This window comes from Cyprinodon tularosa, unplaced genomic scaffold, assembly GCF_016077235.1.
Source record: "Cyprinodon tularosa strain WSP-4 unplaced genomic scaffold, ASM1607723v1 ctg13, whole genome shotgun sequence".
NCBI lineage: Eukaryota > Metazoa > Chordata > Actinopteri > Cyprinodontiformes > Cyprinodontidae > Cyprinodon > Cyprinodon tularosa.
In genome coordinates, this window is record NW_024038114.1 from 1,546,576 (window position 1) to 1,560,891 (window position 14,316).

Genomic DNA, 14,316 nt, shown 5'->3' on the forward strand with positions numbered 1-14,316 from the left:
AATAAATGGCTAAATAATTTTTTTAATAAAATATACAATAAATTCGTTATACGTACTGAATCTACGGACAAATTTTGTTTTATAGTCTTTATTTATTCATTTTGTTTTCATTTTTTTTAAATAAAGAATTTGCCTACGTCATAATCTAGCGTCGGTGTTGTCTCGCTTGACTTGAAGAGGTGATGAGTAAATAGCTATAGCTGTTTTAGACAAAACTTCATATTTTGGCCTCCATTAGTAAATATATATATATTTACTGTTTGGTGTTTCGTTTTCTATTTGCAGTCTCTGTAAATCGGCTAACCTGTTGTAATTAGTTGTAAATGTAAACGGCTAACAGTGCAGAGAAATAAACATTCTGTTATTTATTTATTTTTTTTTACCTTATTAGTTGTGCGGCTGTTGCAGTCATGGTGCTGTTTCCCAACTCACTGACGGAGGAAGAGGAGGCTCTACAGAAGAAGTATGCGAAACTAAAGAAAAAGGTAACCTGGTCGTGGTTTATTTTATGTCATGATGATCTGTTAGCACGATAAGTGTTGATTAAAGACACAGGTGTGTATTTAATTTTGCTACAGTGAATAAAATCATTGATAAATGCTGTATAAGATTCTAAATCAGTATAAGTAGAATAATCCTCTGACCTCTGTAGGGAGAGTGTAGTGTAAAAGTTTTAAAATGTGTTATATTTGACACTTCCTAAAGGGGTCCATTGTTTCCCCACCATTCAACAGCTACTAATTAGTACTGTATTCTTTCATTTTAGAAAAAGGCACTTCTTGCTTTGAAGAAGCAAAGTTCAACTAACCAAACAAACCAGAGCGGCTTGAAACGAAGTAAGTAAAGTCGTTTGAATGGAGTTTCCTTAATTAATACATATGATAATAATAATGAGAAAAGAAATGCTACATCTGTAAATATTTGCAAAAAAAATGTATTCAATGTTGTTTTTAGTGAAAATAGTTTAATTATGAATGTATATTATTTTCACAAGCTTTTGAACTGATTAGATGGCTGTTGTTTTGTATCATTACGATTTTGTCGTTGTTTGTCATGTCCTTTTAAGAAGACATTCAAGACGTTTGTTGCATCTTATATTCTTTGAGATTAATCAGTTAGCAAAACCGATAAAAGGCATTTTTTTTTCAACCTTTTAGTATAAATAGTTTAAACTGCAATGATAGTTGTATTTGTCAGACCATGCAATATTACAAAAATAATTTTATCCACACTAAGTAGGGACCATTTCTGTCAAACTGTTTAATTACAATTTCTAATAATTGTAGAATTATCCAGCTACTTCTGTAGTGTACAATTTACACCGGATCCAGAGCATAATTGATAATAAAAGTGCGCCTGAATCTAGATGTTGATTTTTCAGTCTTGTATAGTTTTGGCAGGTGCATAAAGAATGCATTGCTTCACCCTATTATGCATAATAAAGGAGGAGAGTTCCCCTGACACTGTGTTTAGTGCAAGACACCATGATGGGATGATGGAATGTTATAGCAGTAGCATATCTGCTAATCCAGTTTGAAGGGGAACTAATCAGCCTTAAACACTTACTTAACCACTTTGTCAAATAATTTACTTTTATCTCTAAATTATTTACATAAATATACCACAAAAAATCAATCATTTCATTGATTGTATGATCATTAATTTTCATAGATATAAAACAAAGAAAATACACAAATATTTGTTTAATCATTCAATTTAAACAGTTATTCAATTTTTATTTTATTTGCTGCTTTATTTTCTATTTCTTTTTACAGCGCTGTCAGATCAACCTGTTGTTGATACAGCAACAGCAACAGAGCAAGCTAAAATGCTCATCAAGTCAGGAGCCATCAGCGCCATCAAGTCAGAGACCAAGAACTCCGGCTTCAAACGTTCTCGAATGCTAGAGATCAAACTTAAGGTAGTGTGTCATTAAATTCAGTGTAGTGAAGTGTTCTCGCCTTACAAATTTCTTCTATCAATGTCCTTTTTTGTAGCACTTTTAGATCATCAAAAAAAATAGACCAAAGTAACCTCTGTAAAAGGAAAATATGCATTTCAAATAAAAAGTTTTGTTTTTTTTACCATCCAAACCAAAATTTGCCAAGTGGAACAATGTAAATGTATATAAAAACCCGAATAGTATAATCAAGAATAATTTTGCTTCATAAGGCAAAGGATTGTACAACACTCAATAGTAGTTGCTGTTTAGGGCGGAAAAAACCTTAAATCTGTTAGGGTTAATAGTTTATCACTGCCTAAATAATAAATGAGCCATCATGTGTATCATATTCTTGTCATCAGCTAATTGATTGGTTTTGATTAAGGTGATATTATATGGAAAGTACCCAGTTCAAATCCCAGTGCCTGTTGGTCCCTGAGCAAGACCCTTAGCTCCAGATTGCTCCCTAAGAAATTGGGTTAAATACAGAAGTCAAATGTTATTGTCATGTAAAGTTGATTATCATCATTATATCCCACATTTACTGTTATTTCTGGTTGGCTTTTTATTTTTTCTCATTTTGATTTTATTTTTAAACTTCATCAGGATCCAGAAAAAGGCCCAGCTCCAGCTTTCTTACCCTTCCAGAGGAGTTTCTCTACAGATGATGATCAACCTGAGGTATAAACAGAATATTATCCATTTGTTTTGTTTAACCGTTGTTCTGTAATCTTTATAGGGCTTTCTCTCAAGGGTTTATATTTTTAGAGGAATTATATGCTCTCTTTTCTGAAGTTTCTTTGTGTCATTTGTTCTAGTCTGGAAAGAGAGCCCAAAGGAAGTCTCTGTATGAGAGGTAATGATCCAAACCACTATATACAGTTAATTTAGCATCTAAGTGTCCCCTATGGTTCTAACAGTACATTTTAATGCATCCCTGCAGTTTTGTAAGTTCAAGCGACCGATACCGGGATGAAGATGAAGGAGGAAGCATGTCATCCAGCCATGATATGGACCGAGAGAGGGAAAGAGACATGGACAGGGAGTGGGAGAGAGACAGAGACAGGGATCGGGATCGTGATCGAGACCGGGAAAGGGATAGAGGTCGAGAAAGAGATAGGGACAGGGAAAGAGAAAGAGAAAGACACAGAGATCGAAGCAGAGACAGAGATAGAGACCAGGAGAGGGATCGGGAAAGAGAAAGAGACATCCCTTTCAGAAGTAAGTTGCCTTTCAAGGCTTTTTGAATGGTTTACTGCATTCTAGTGTCTTAGCATCTTAGGCAAGGCGTGTATAATTTTAGAGCACAATTCTGTACAGAAACAATACAAAGTGCTTGACATGAAATAAAACCCGCTTTATTTGAGGTATGTCTCATTTATGAACTTTTAATGCATGGTTCTTATTCACTGAATGGCACCTTTTTTTAACTCTTAGGGTCAGACTCGTACCCAGAGCGCAGAGGTTTGCGGAAGGGAAATACTGTCTATGTTTATGGCTCTGGTCTCGTGGAGGACAGCCTGCGCTCTGCCTTCTCCCAGCATGGGAACATCATTGACCTCTCTATGGACAACCCACGCAAGTATGTAAACTATTAAACTATTGATTTTCACCTAATATTCTTCAAACTTGTTTATCATCATTACTTAGTCATAGACTCGTTTGTGTTTTTTTTTCTTTTCTCTGTGTAGTTGTGCATTCATTACGTTTGAGAAGATGGAGTCTGCAGACCAGGCTGTAACTGAGGTTGGTATGGTCATATTTTGATAGGTTTTTGTAGCCTTTAGCTGATTTTCCACTTATTCTCAGTCCATCTCCTAATTGGTTTAAAAGGACACTTGTGTTTTAGGCGACTAACTGTGTTTTGTGAAACTTTCATACATAAAAAGGTTCTTAAACATTAGAGCTATATTATATCTGGATTTGCATTTTTAGTCTTTTATTATTAGCAGGTTTTACAAAGGCATAATTTTTCAAAGTTCCTTATCTGAAAATACTTAAAATAGATAGAACAATGGGACTTTGAGACTTTTAATCTTTGTCTCCAGTTTAACTGTTTTCTATCTCTCTGTCAGTTTTGCCTTTTTTAGAAACCCCCACGTTACCTTTATCCTTTTGTTTTTTCTCCAATAGCTGAATGGAGCCATGGTGGGAGACGTTCACATTAAAGTCAGCATCGCCAGGAAGCAGCCTATGCTGGATGCCGCCACCGGCAAATCGGTTTGGGCCTCCCTTGGTAAGCCCAGATCTGATCTCGTTTTTTCTTTTAGACACCAACCGCACAGAGCTTGTTTCTGAAGATTTACCATCTTTTCTCTATGTATTTATGTTTACAGCTGTGCAGAACAGCACCAAAGGCTCCTACAGGGATAAGAGAAACCAAGTGGTCTACAATGAAGACTTCCTGGGATAAAATAAGTTTTGGTTTTCCTATTGCAGTCCAATTAGCCTGTCTTATGGGATTGTTACAATATTTTCGCTTGTCTTTTTGAGATTCCCTTGTGGATTAAGATGTTTTGTTCTAGTTGATTGTAATAAATCATGTTGTCACTCAATGACTGCGGCATACTCTATGGTTTCTGCTTGGTTATTTTTTCTTTTCAGAGCATTTATTAAAGTGAAAATACAATACAATAATGGCCTTATAGGTATTTGTAACATGCCGAGATGATTAGATGGATGAATGAGTGGATCAAACTTTTTGAGATTAGGATTAAAATCTGTGAAGATGTTTTCTTTCTTTGTTAATATTTTTTAAACCTGCCAAGATAACAGCTGAAATTCTAAAGATAAGTTTGTCTGCTTTATGTTTTATTAGTTAAAATGCAGCAACTTTAGGCAACCAAGGATTCTTACACAGCATGAAAGTGATGAAGGGTTAAAGATATGCTTATCTATCCATATATGAATTCATCAATTGTTTTTTCATAATCCATTCAGCAATCTACAGTATTCATACCACCATATATTCTTTAATTTATTCCTCTATCTATTCATGTTTATTCATCTATCCTAAGTCAATCTGATACCTATTTTTCACCCCTCACCCAACCATCTATGCTGTTTCTTCATTATCATTCTACCTATTTTTAGATCTTTTATGGCATTTTTTCCAGTCTTCCATCTCTTTCATATTTATTTTTTAGTTAAAAGCCTGGGTGTAAAAGTACAAGGGTCATATTCCATATAGGGTAGCGTTTATTTTTCAATAAATCTACTTAAAAAAATAAAATAAAAATATAATGAAAAAAGGTTTGAAATTTGACACAAACATGCTTTGGTGGACAATAATGGGCATTATTATAATTTTTTTAAGATGTTTTTAAGGAAACTAGAGCTTTATTCTTAAGTTTCATAAAATCTTTTCCTATTATTACTTTATTTCGATTATCCACTGCAGTAGTGGGAATCACCCTGAGCAGCCATTCCTTCTTGATTATGCCGTTGTCAGAGTTTTTCTGAAGTTTGTCAAGCTGATATACATGAGACTGGCTGCACTGCAGGTGGAGATGGGAAAATACAGAACCTGAATCTGCCCCTTCAAACACAGTCAGACAGCAGCTAAGAAAGATTTTGACGAGAACATTTTGTGGTCCAGTTTAAAAATGTCACACAAGAAAAAATCACACAAGTAAAAATATATAAATGGGTTAAAATGTGACAGGAGCAAGTATGGAAAGCCAAATGAGCTGCATATTTCATAAATTAAAAACTGGAAAGATCTCTAATCGTACATTAATTTAATTATAATTATAATAAAAAAAACTATTAAATATTACTTAAGATCCATGCATTAAATAAATATAGTTTTTTATCCTTAATGCAAAAATAATTTAATAGTTCTTACTTATTTAATTAACCATTAAATATGTATCTAAGTTTCTAACAACAAAGAACTAGAAGAACATTTGGCATTTTTCGAAACAGGTGCAGTTTTAAAATACTTAAAGAGAAGAGATGGACTCCTGATGTCCAAAGAGATGAGGCAGGTCTTGTATAAAATATAAGGAAAGGAGGTAGTTGAAATAGAAGTTTTTATCTTTAAAGACAATGAAAACATGAAAAATATTGTTAGAAACATCTGCAAAGAGATCGAAAATGAGTTAGGTTCAGATTAAGCTTTATATGAGGCCATGGTATATGCTGTTTGCCCTCTTCAGGGTGCTATTATAAAATATTTTAAAATGATTTTCCCAAAAAGAAAACAAAATTAAAACGCTCTTCTCAGCTCTTGCAAAACCTTTTAGGAACCTGTTCTAAAAGCAGGGAGGGTCTGGCATGCATGTTCATCTCCTCTTCCATTCAGTGTGGAGGGTTTCTGCATGCAGAACAGTTCCTCCAAGAACCTTCATGTGTCTAAGACAAAAACTTGTGTTGAATAAGAAAGCTGCATGTGATCCCAGCCAGGTAGACACAGAGAAACATATATGACACAGTTTAGTTGCTCAAATATACACATTCATAATAAATGGTCTAATTTATTATTAAAAAGTTCATTTATTTTCAGTAGATTTGTTCAGTTAAAAACATTATAAATCAATTAAACACAGACTTGTGTTTTTACACTTTTAATGTCATGTTTTCTGTCCAATGCTAATAAAGACAACACTTAAGGTTAGAATATAAGATTAGAGTTAAGATTAGATTTAAATTATAAAGCTGCTTATAAAGAAAACCCTTTAATCGATTCCATTTGATTAAGAAATAAAAGTATTTTACAGAATTTTTCTATTGTAGCAAAAGAGAATTTACAGAATATTTCGCTGTTTAGGCGTCGAGTTTTGGTAAATTCCTCCAATATTTAAATACTATTATTTTCCTATCCAAGATACGAAAAATGTAAGACCGTATACACAAGAGTTTTGTCAGTACCAACATCTTTAAAATATATTATATGGAAGAGTGTAATTTAATATGTGTATATGCAAGTTAATTCTGATTTATGTCCCTGGGGGCACCTCATATTATCTGGTCCTGTTAGTTAATGGTGTGTTGCTACCGTTAGTCACTGAAGTGTGTGTGTGAAATGACTCCCGGTGTGTGAACTGAGTAACTCATACTAACCAAGCAGGGGAGATACCATGATCAAGAATGTGGTTCTCCCAGGGTGATGCTCAGCCATTGTACTCCAGCTGCACTTAATCCTGTGAAGTCCCTAAGTGTGGGAATCTCAGCTGCATAACTTCTGGTAGAGGGGGACTGCGTTCGCGCTCTGCCCTGGTGACCCGTTCATAAGAAAGAACTGGGGAGAAACTGTCCTGGATTATAATAGTCCCCTCTCTGTATGCGAATGTTTCTCAAATGGGTGGACCAACCATACCGACGTGCATTTTGTTCTACAGTTAATTTGTTCTACAGCTAACTTAGATTTTGACCTGGCTAGAGTTTTCTGAATGAGTAGTGTGGGAAAGTTGGGCCCATCAGTGATTGGTTGGATGTTGAAGCATCACTTGTTGCCATTCTTTCTGAGTCAACTGGAAAATTATGTAGTTGATGATCAGCAGGTTCCAAAGCAGAAATTATGAGCTGTTTGGGTTGTTCAAATTCAGGATGCTCAGAATTATAGCTTAAGTTGAAGATGTAGGTAAGCTTTATAGGAACATCGTGAAATATTTAGCCTATTAAAATAGTTAATTTTATCCATTCTAGGGGATTTTAATACACCTGTTTAAGTAGAAATTCTCTAAATAGAAAGATCTGCTTCATCATAAAGGATATTGTAGGTAGCCTATTGAAAGAGAGAAATGTCTTCAAATTGCAGGATTGGAGGCAGATTTTGAGATCCCAAAGGTTTTGCTGTAAACTACCACTAATAGTTTGACTGACTGAGGTTTCTGTGTTTTCACAGATTTGACTGCTGATCCTTTCATGCATCTACGTCGCCGAGATGAAAGTTCTCACTCACTCTGGAAAAATAATGGTCTAAGTTTGAGGATTCCTGTCTGAGACATTTTAATCTGTTAATTCAGTGGAGAAAGGACACATTTATGTATTTTAAAACAAATTTTAATGTTTATTTAATTCCTTGTGGTTCAAATTTGCCTGTTGTAACAGTTTGGTCTCTGTTTTTGACTGAGGATCATAGTCAGCAGGACTGTCATCAGACGGCCTACAGAGACTTTTGCATTTTTTCACTAGTTACTCTGCTCCTCTATATTTAATAAGTTATCAAATATTACCTCATGCAATTTCCTAAGAATGTGCCTCGTTCACATGTACTTGTAGTATAAGAGCAATACATAAAATGATGTTATCCAAATCAAACTTCTGCATTATTTTGCTATTAAAGACTATAAATGAAATGAATTTTTGTTGTTTCAATGTTAAAGTGTTATGTTTTATATATATATATATATATATATATATATATATATATATATATATATATATATATATATATATATATATATATATATATATATATATATATATATATATATACACATATATTCCAGAAACTGTTCCTTTATCAATGAATGACTTTATTAAACAGTGTTTTCAAAACAATTCCACTCTTTACCAGAGCTTTAACATTATATAACATAACGAAACATCAAAGCCTGATGCATACAACAAGGGAAATATACAGGGCAGCAGCTTTAAGTAGTATCAAAAAATATGTTTAAAGTATAAAAGGCATGTAAATAAATACAGGGAACGTACTATTAAATAAGTCAGGAAATATTTACAATAAAGAACTATGTAAATTTGCTTGAAATAGTATAAAAATAAACAAAAGTAATAGTAAAATGGTTTGTGAAATATTTACAAAGAATAACCATAAATACTACTTTAAACATGTTTGAAATTGAACAATAAAAACTATATACATTAAAATACTAATATACTGCAAACTAATTGCAAAGTCAGTGCTCTAGCTCATCCACAACAGAGATAAAATGTTCATAACTGTCATATACTCTGGGATCCAGACCTTTAGATGATGACATCATCTTTATTGGGCAGAATGACTTCTTTTTATATTTTTTATGGCCCTGTAAGGGGCAACTTGTCCACTTTGTGCATCTTCAATCCGATTACTGTGAGATCTTCCTTTAACTTCCGCTTGTACAGCGTGGCTTTTGACCAGTTTGGCTCTTTAGCTGTGCCAGCTGAAGAGACATCAGGGATCACCTGCTGGGCAGCGGTAGTGTGGTGCGGGGAGGGGCCTGCCATGTCAGAGGCTGTGGAGGAGGAGGCTACAGAGAAGCAGGAGGAAGATGGAGAAGGCCCAGGTAAAGGTGTGGAGATGGTTGAGGTGACAGGTTTATCAATATGTGGAGTCTGCTGTGAAGGGGGGTTGGTGGGCATTATTAAACCGGTCCTGCCTTTTAGAATTTTAGTTCCTGCTGTGCTGGGTGTGGGCTCATATGTTATCTGTGGGTAGGCTGGTATAGGGAGGACAGCAGGCTGATGAGGTGCTGGAGGAAGGTCTGCTGAGGAAATGGACTGCAGTTTATTTATGATGGAGGAGGGCTGCAGGGTGGCATTTGTGTTGAGGATCCGCTCCTGCCGCTGTATGAAGTCCCGAACTGATTTCACGTTTATTTTTGGCAGAGGGATCCCAGCTCCTCCACTTCATTCCACGCCTCCAGGATGCTGTTTCTCTGCTGGGTGCTGAGCGACAACTTTTCGTCAGTCAGACCAACGTCGATCAGCACCGAACAGAATTTCTCCAGCTGCTGATACCCAGGAAGGGGGCTGGGACCACAGACATCTTCCTGTCCAAAGAGAAACACAGAAATGTTAGATCCGTTTCATGCTTTAATTCTGTTCATTGTTGTATGAAATTTGACTTCTGCTTCTTTTGTCAAATGAAACCATCCATATTTGCTCATTTAAAGCCGTTTGAATACAGAACTTCAGGCATAAAAGAAACGGCATTGGGAAACTACTGAACAGCTACTTACAAAGGCTGGAGGTTGAACGTTCGCTGTCTCTGCACTGGTGAGCATGATGTGAGGCGGAGCAGAAACCAGGATGTCACCAGAGTTCTCTGGGTCGCTCTCATAAGCCTCGTCTGGTTCCGGTTGCCCAGGTTCAACCACCTCCTCATCAGGATCAGGACCATGATGTCCTTAAAGGAGAAGGGGGCAGATTCCCCTGTACTCTGGCTGAAGAGGTATTCCAGCCGGAGCAGCTCAGCAGAGGTGACATCAGCAGGAGCGTGAAAGTTTATGTCCACAGGCTCTCCAAACAGGAGCCGATAGTTGTTGTTGAGGCGAGCCATAAGGGGCTCAGAGTAGGTGCTGAGTCGCTGTCCTTTAACACCAAACACAGCTTGAGAGCGACGGTCTGCGTTCCAGCTCGCATTGCCACTGATCAGGTAAACCTGATAAGGCCGTGCTGCACAGTGTGGACCTGAAAATAAAAACCACAGGGAGAAAATATTAAGAACATTTTAATTAATCACTTCATGCTAAGATTTTTCACACTACTGCTGCATACCAGGAATTTTGCTTGGCAGCGATTTGTGGAATCCCTCCAGGTTGTTGCTCCCACGCACACATTCGTAGTATGGCAGGTCAATGTTGTTGATGGTCGTTGTGTGAGCCACCCTGTACATGTGTTGGTCTGTGTAAGTTTGCCAAAAAAATGTCGGACTCCGTAATTTTCTCTGGTCCCCTCCCTGATCTGACCAGTGATGACATGTTTAGCCGCATGTCGTCATTCAACCGCTGGTTGTCTAGGTGGTGCCCTGAAAACAACGTGGGCTACATTAATAATTGGCAATCCTTTTGGGGAAAGCCTGGTCTGATTCGGAGAGACGGCATCCATCCCACTTTGGATGGTGCAGCTCTTCTTTCTAGGAATCTGGCCACATTTATTAGTCCTCCAAAACCCTGACCACCCAGGGTGCAGACCAGGAAGCAGAGTTGTAGTTTAACACACATCTCTGCAGCTTCTCTACTGTTACCCACTCTTTACTCCATCCAGACAGTGTCTTGCCCACGACCAAAATCTAATAAATTAGCAAAGATTCCCAAAGGAGTAAATCATGATAATCTAATTAAAATCAAAATAACTCCAATTGGGGAAAAAGTTAAAACAATTAAATGCGGTCTGTTTAACATAAGATCTCTTTCCTCTAAAAGTCTGCTAGTTAATGACTTGATTTGTGATAATCACATTGACTTGTTTTGCCTTACAGAAACCTGGCTGCAGCAAGAGGATTATGTGAGCATAAATGAGGCAACTCCTTCAAGCTATTTAAATTTTCACATCCCCAGAAGTTCTGGGCGAGGAGGAGGAGTAGCAACAATCTTCCAGTCTGACTTACTGATTACTCCCAAAACAATTAATACCTACAACTCTTTTGAACATTTAACCCTTAATTTCCCTGATCCAAATTTCAAGGCAAGAAAACCTCTTCTTTTTGTAACTTTGTATCGTCCACCAGGTCCTTACTCTGAATTTTTAGATGAGTTTTCAGAGTTCCTTTCTGATTTGGTATTAAATACTGACAGGGTCATCATGGTGGGAGATTTTAACATCCATGCTGACATTGAAGGCGATAGCTTAAGAGCAGCCTTTAATGCTATCTTAGACACTATTGGCTTTGTTCAAAATGTGAATAGTACCACGCATTCTCATCTTCATACTTTGGATCTTGTGCTGACATATGGCATAGAATGTGAAGAAATAACAGTATTTCCTCACAACCCTGTCCTCTCTGACCACTTTCTAATAACCTTCAGGATTACTTTAACAGAGTTCTCCTCCCCCAAAAGAAGGTTCAATTTTAGTAGATCTTTATCAGATAGTGCAGTTATAAATTTTAAAGAATCTGCTTCACTTTCTCTCTCCTCTGTGTCACTGAGCAGTGCTGCAGAGTGCAAAAGCTTAGCTTATTCCCCTTCACAGGTTGATGATTTTGTTGATGGGGTTGCTAGTTCTCTGCGTATTGCCTTAGACAACGCAGCTCCTTTGAAAATGAAAACCGTTAAAAATAGAAAGCTTGCTCCTTGGTTTAATGCAGAGCTGCGTACTTTGAAGCAAAATGCTAGGAAACTGGAGAGAAAATATCGCTCCACAGGCCTGCGAGAGTCCTTCCTAGTCTGGAAAAATGGTTTACTGCTGTATAAGAGGACCCTTTGTAAAGCAAGAGCAGCATACTTCTCCTCATTAATAGAGGAGAATAAGAATAATCCTAGATTTCTTTTTAATACAGTTGCCAAACTCACCCAGAGCCATATCTCTGTTGAACCGTCCATTCCACCTGCTCTTAGCAGCAATGATTTTATGGGATTCTTCATAAATAAGATTGATCTTATTAAAAATAAGATCATAAGCACTCCTCTATCCGCGATTGTACCTGAGGTAGTCATGGAATCTGAACCGGGTTTAGACTGCTTTGATCCAGTTGAACTCTCTGAATTAGCAAAATTATTGTCTTCATCTAAGCCTTCAACTTGTATGTTAGATCCAGTTCCAACCAGGTTATTTAAGGAGGTATTCCCTTTGATCTCCTCCTCCATTTTAGATGTGATTAATCTATCTCTGTTACAGGGATATGTACCTAAAGCTTTTAAGGTTGCTGTAATTAAACCTCTGCTTAAGAAACCGTCTCTTGACCCAGATGACTTGGTCAATTATAGACCTATATCCAATCTTCCTTTCTTATCCAAAATTCTTGAGAAAGTAGTTGCCAAACAAGTTTGCGATCACTTCCACCATAATGAACTTTTTGAAGAGTTTCAGTCTGGCTTTAGAGCTCATCATAGCACTGAAACAGCTCTGGTGAAAGTCACTAATGATATTCTCATGGCCTCAGATAATGGACTTGTATCTGTGCTCGTCCTGTTGGATCTTAGTGCTGCATTTGATACAGTTGACCATAATATTCTTTTAGAAAGACTTGAATATTTTGTTGGAATTAAAGGAACAGCACTAGACTGGTTTAAATCTTATCTATCTGATCGAATTCAGTTTGTTCATGTTAATGATAGATCTTCAACACGCTCAAAGGTTACCTGTGGAGTACCACAGGGATCAGTGCTAGGACCAATTCTCTTTACTTTATACATGCTCCCAATTGGTAGAATTATTAGACAGCATGGGATTAATTTCCACTGTTATGCTGATGATACCCAGCTATATCTGTCTATAAATCCAGATGAAGCTAACCCATTACATAGATTACAGGCATGTCTTGAAGACATAAAAACCTGGATGACTCTTAACTTTCTGCTTCTGAATGCAGACAAAACAGAAGTTATAGTCTTTGGACCAGAGTCTCTGAAAAAGAAACTGATTAGCCAATCACTTCAGTTGGATGGGATTAAACTGATTTCAGATAATAAAGTAAAAAATCTTGGTGTTATTTTTGATCAGGACCTGTCATTTAAATCCCACATCAAAGAGGTTTCTAGAATTTCCTTCTTTCATCTGAGGAACATTGCAAAAATTAGAAATCTCCTGTCCAGGGGTGATGCTGAGAAACTAGTCCATGCATTTGTTACTTCAAGGCTGGACTATTGTAATTCTTTACTATCAGGAAGTCCACAAACTGTAGTTAAAAGCCTTCAGCTGATCCAAAATGCTGCAGCCAGAGTTCTAATGAAAATTAAAAAGAGAGATCATATCTCGCCTATCCTGGCTTCTCTTCATTGGCTTCCTGTCAAATCAAGAATAGAATTTAAAATCCTCCTTTTCACATATAAAGCCTTAAACGGCCAAGCTCCATCTTATATCAGAGATCTGATTGTTCCTTATGTTCCTAACAGAGCACTTCGCTCTCAATCTGCAGGTTTACTAGTGGTTCCTAGAATTTCTAAAAGTAGAATGGGAGGCAGATCTTTTAGTTATCAGGCTCCTCTCCTGTGGAACCAACTACCAGTTTTAGTCCGTGAGGCAGACACCCTGTCTACTTTTAAGGCTAGGCTTAAAACTTTCCTTTTTGATAAAGCTTATAGTTAGGGTGGCTCAGGTTATCCTGAGCTATCTCTATAGTTATGCTGCTATAGGCTTAGACTTTTGGAGGACATAGGGACCCCCATTTCATCATTCTGCTTCATTCTCTCTCTGTTCTCCTATTCTGCAGAATCTGTTAGTTCAATCTCTAACCTTCTGCTCTCTCTGCTTTTCCTCAGAGTAGCTTTGCCTCGTCTGTTCCTGTTTGGCTGTGACGTCATCCTGGAAAGAAACATCAGCTGTGCTGCTTCCATCAACACCCTTGTTTATAGATGTTGGAGATCGGCCTGTTTTCCAGTGTGGTCCTGTTTCTCTGACCGTGACTGAGTGGATGTGCTCTCTTCGTCCTCTGGCATGGGAGCTGGCTCGGAGCTCGTCTGCCTGGCTGTGTGTTTCCTGGACGGGGCCGCCTTTTACAGCTGCTTTTTTTGTCTCTGCTTCTGTCTCCTTGAACCCCAGTC

The 14,316-nt window shown here is 37.1% G+C and overlaps 2 protein-coding genes and 1 non-coding gene across 4 annotated transcripts; 2 read left to right on the forward strand and 1 right to left on the reverse strand.

Annotated features, from left to right (window-relative positions):
* The first annotated feature begins 31 nt into the window (after positions 1-31).
* nelfe (negative elongation factor complex member E) lies at positions 32-4,510 on the forward strand. 2 transcript variants are annotated; one of them, XM_038277067.1, is made up of 11 exons: positions 32-179; positions 392-485; positions 767-836; positions 1,776-1,921; positions 2,549-2,623; positions 2,761-2,798; positions 2,886-3,163; positions 3,380-3,524; positions 3,634-3,688; positions 4,076-4,178; positions 4,279-4,510. In XM_038277067.1, exons 2-11 carry the CDS (start codon positions 411-413, stop codon positions 4,353-4,355), a joined length of 1,062 nt encoding a protein of 353 aa, XP_038132995.1. In that variant the 5' UTR covers positions 32-179; positions 392-410; the 3' UTR covers positions 4,356-4,510. The 2 variants fall into 2 exon arrangements, with proteins under 2 accessions (XP_038132995.1, XP_038132997.1); XM_038277069.1 differs by having other exon boundaries at positions 119-179; positions 389-485.
* A 2,488-nt stretch (positions 4,511-6,998) lies between these two features.
* Positions 6,999-7,162, forward strand: LOC119778104. The gene has a single exon (XR_005280023.1). It is a non-coding gene; the product is annotated as a U1 spliceosomal RNA (small nuclear RNA).
* Positions 7,163-8,413: 1,251 nt separating this feature from the next.
* On the reverse strand, positions 8,414-10,513 carry LOC119778093. Its single transcript, XM_038277190.1, has 3 exons — positions 10,391-10,513; positions 9,853-10,303; positions 8,414-9,663 (listed from the first exon to the last, which is right to left on the reverse strand). The coding sequence occupies exons 1-3, from the start codon at positions 10,506-10,508 to the stop codon at positions 9,597-9,599; spliced, it is 636 nt and encodes a 211-aa protein (XP_038133118.1). The 5' UTR covers positions 10,509-10,513; the 3' UTR covers positions 8,414-9,596.
* Positions 10,514-14,316: the final 3,803 nt, after the last annotated feature.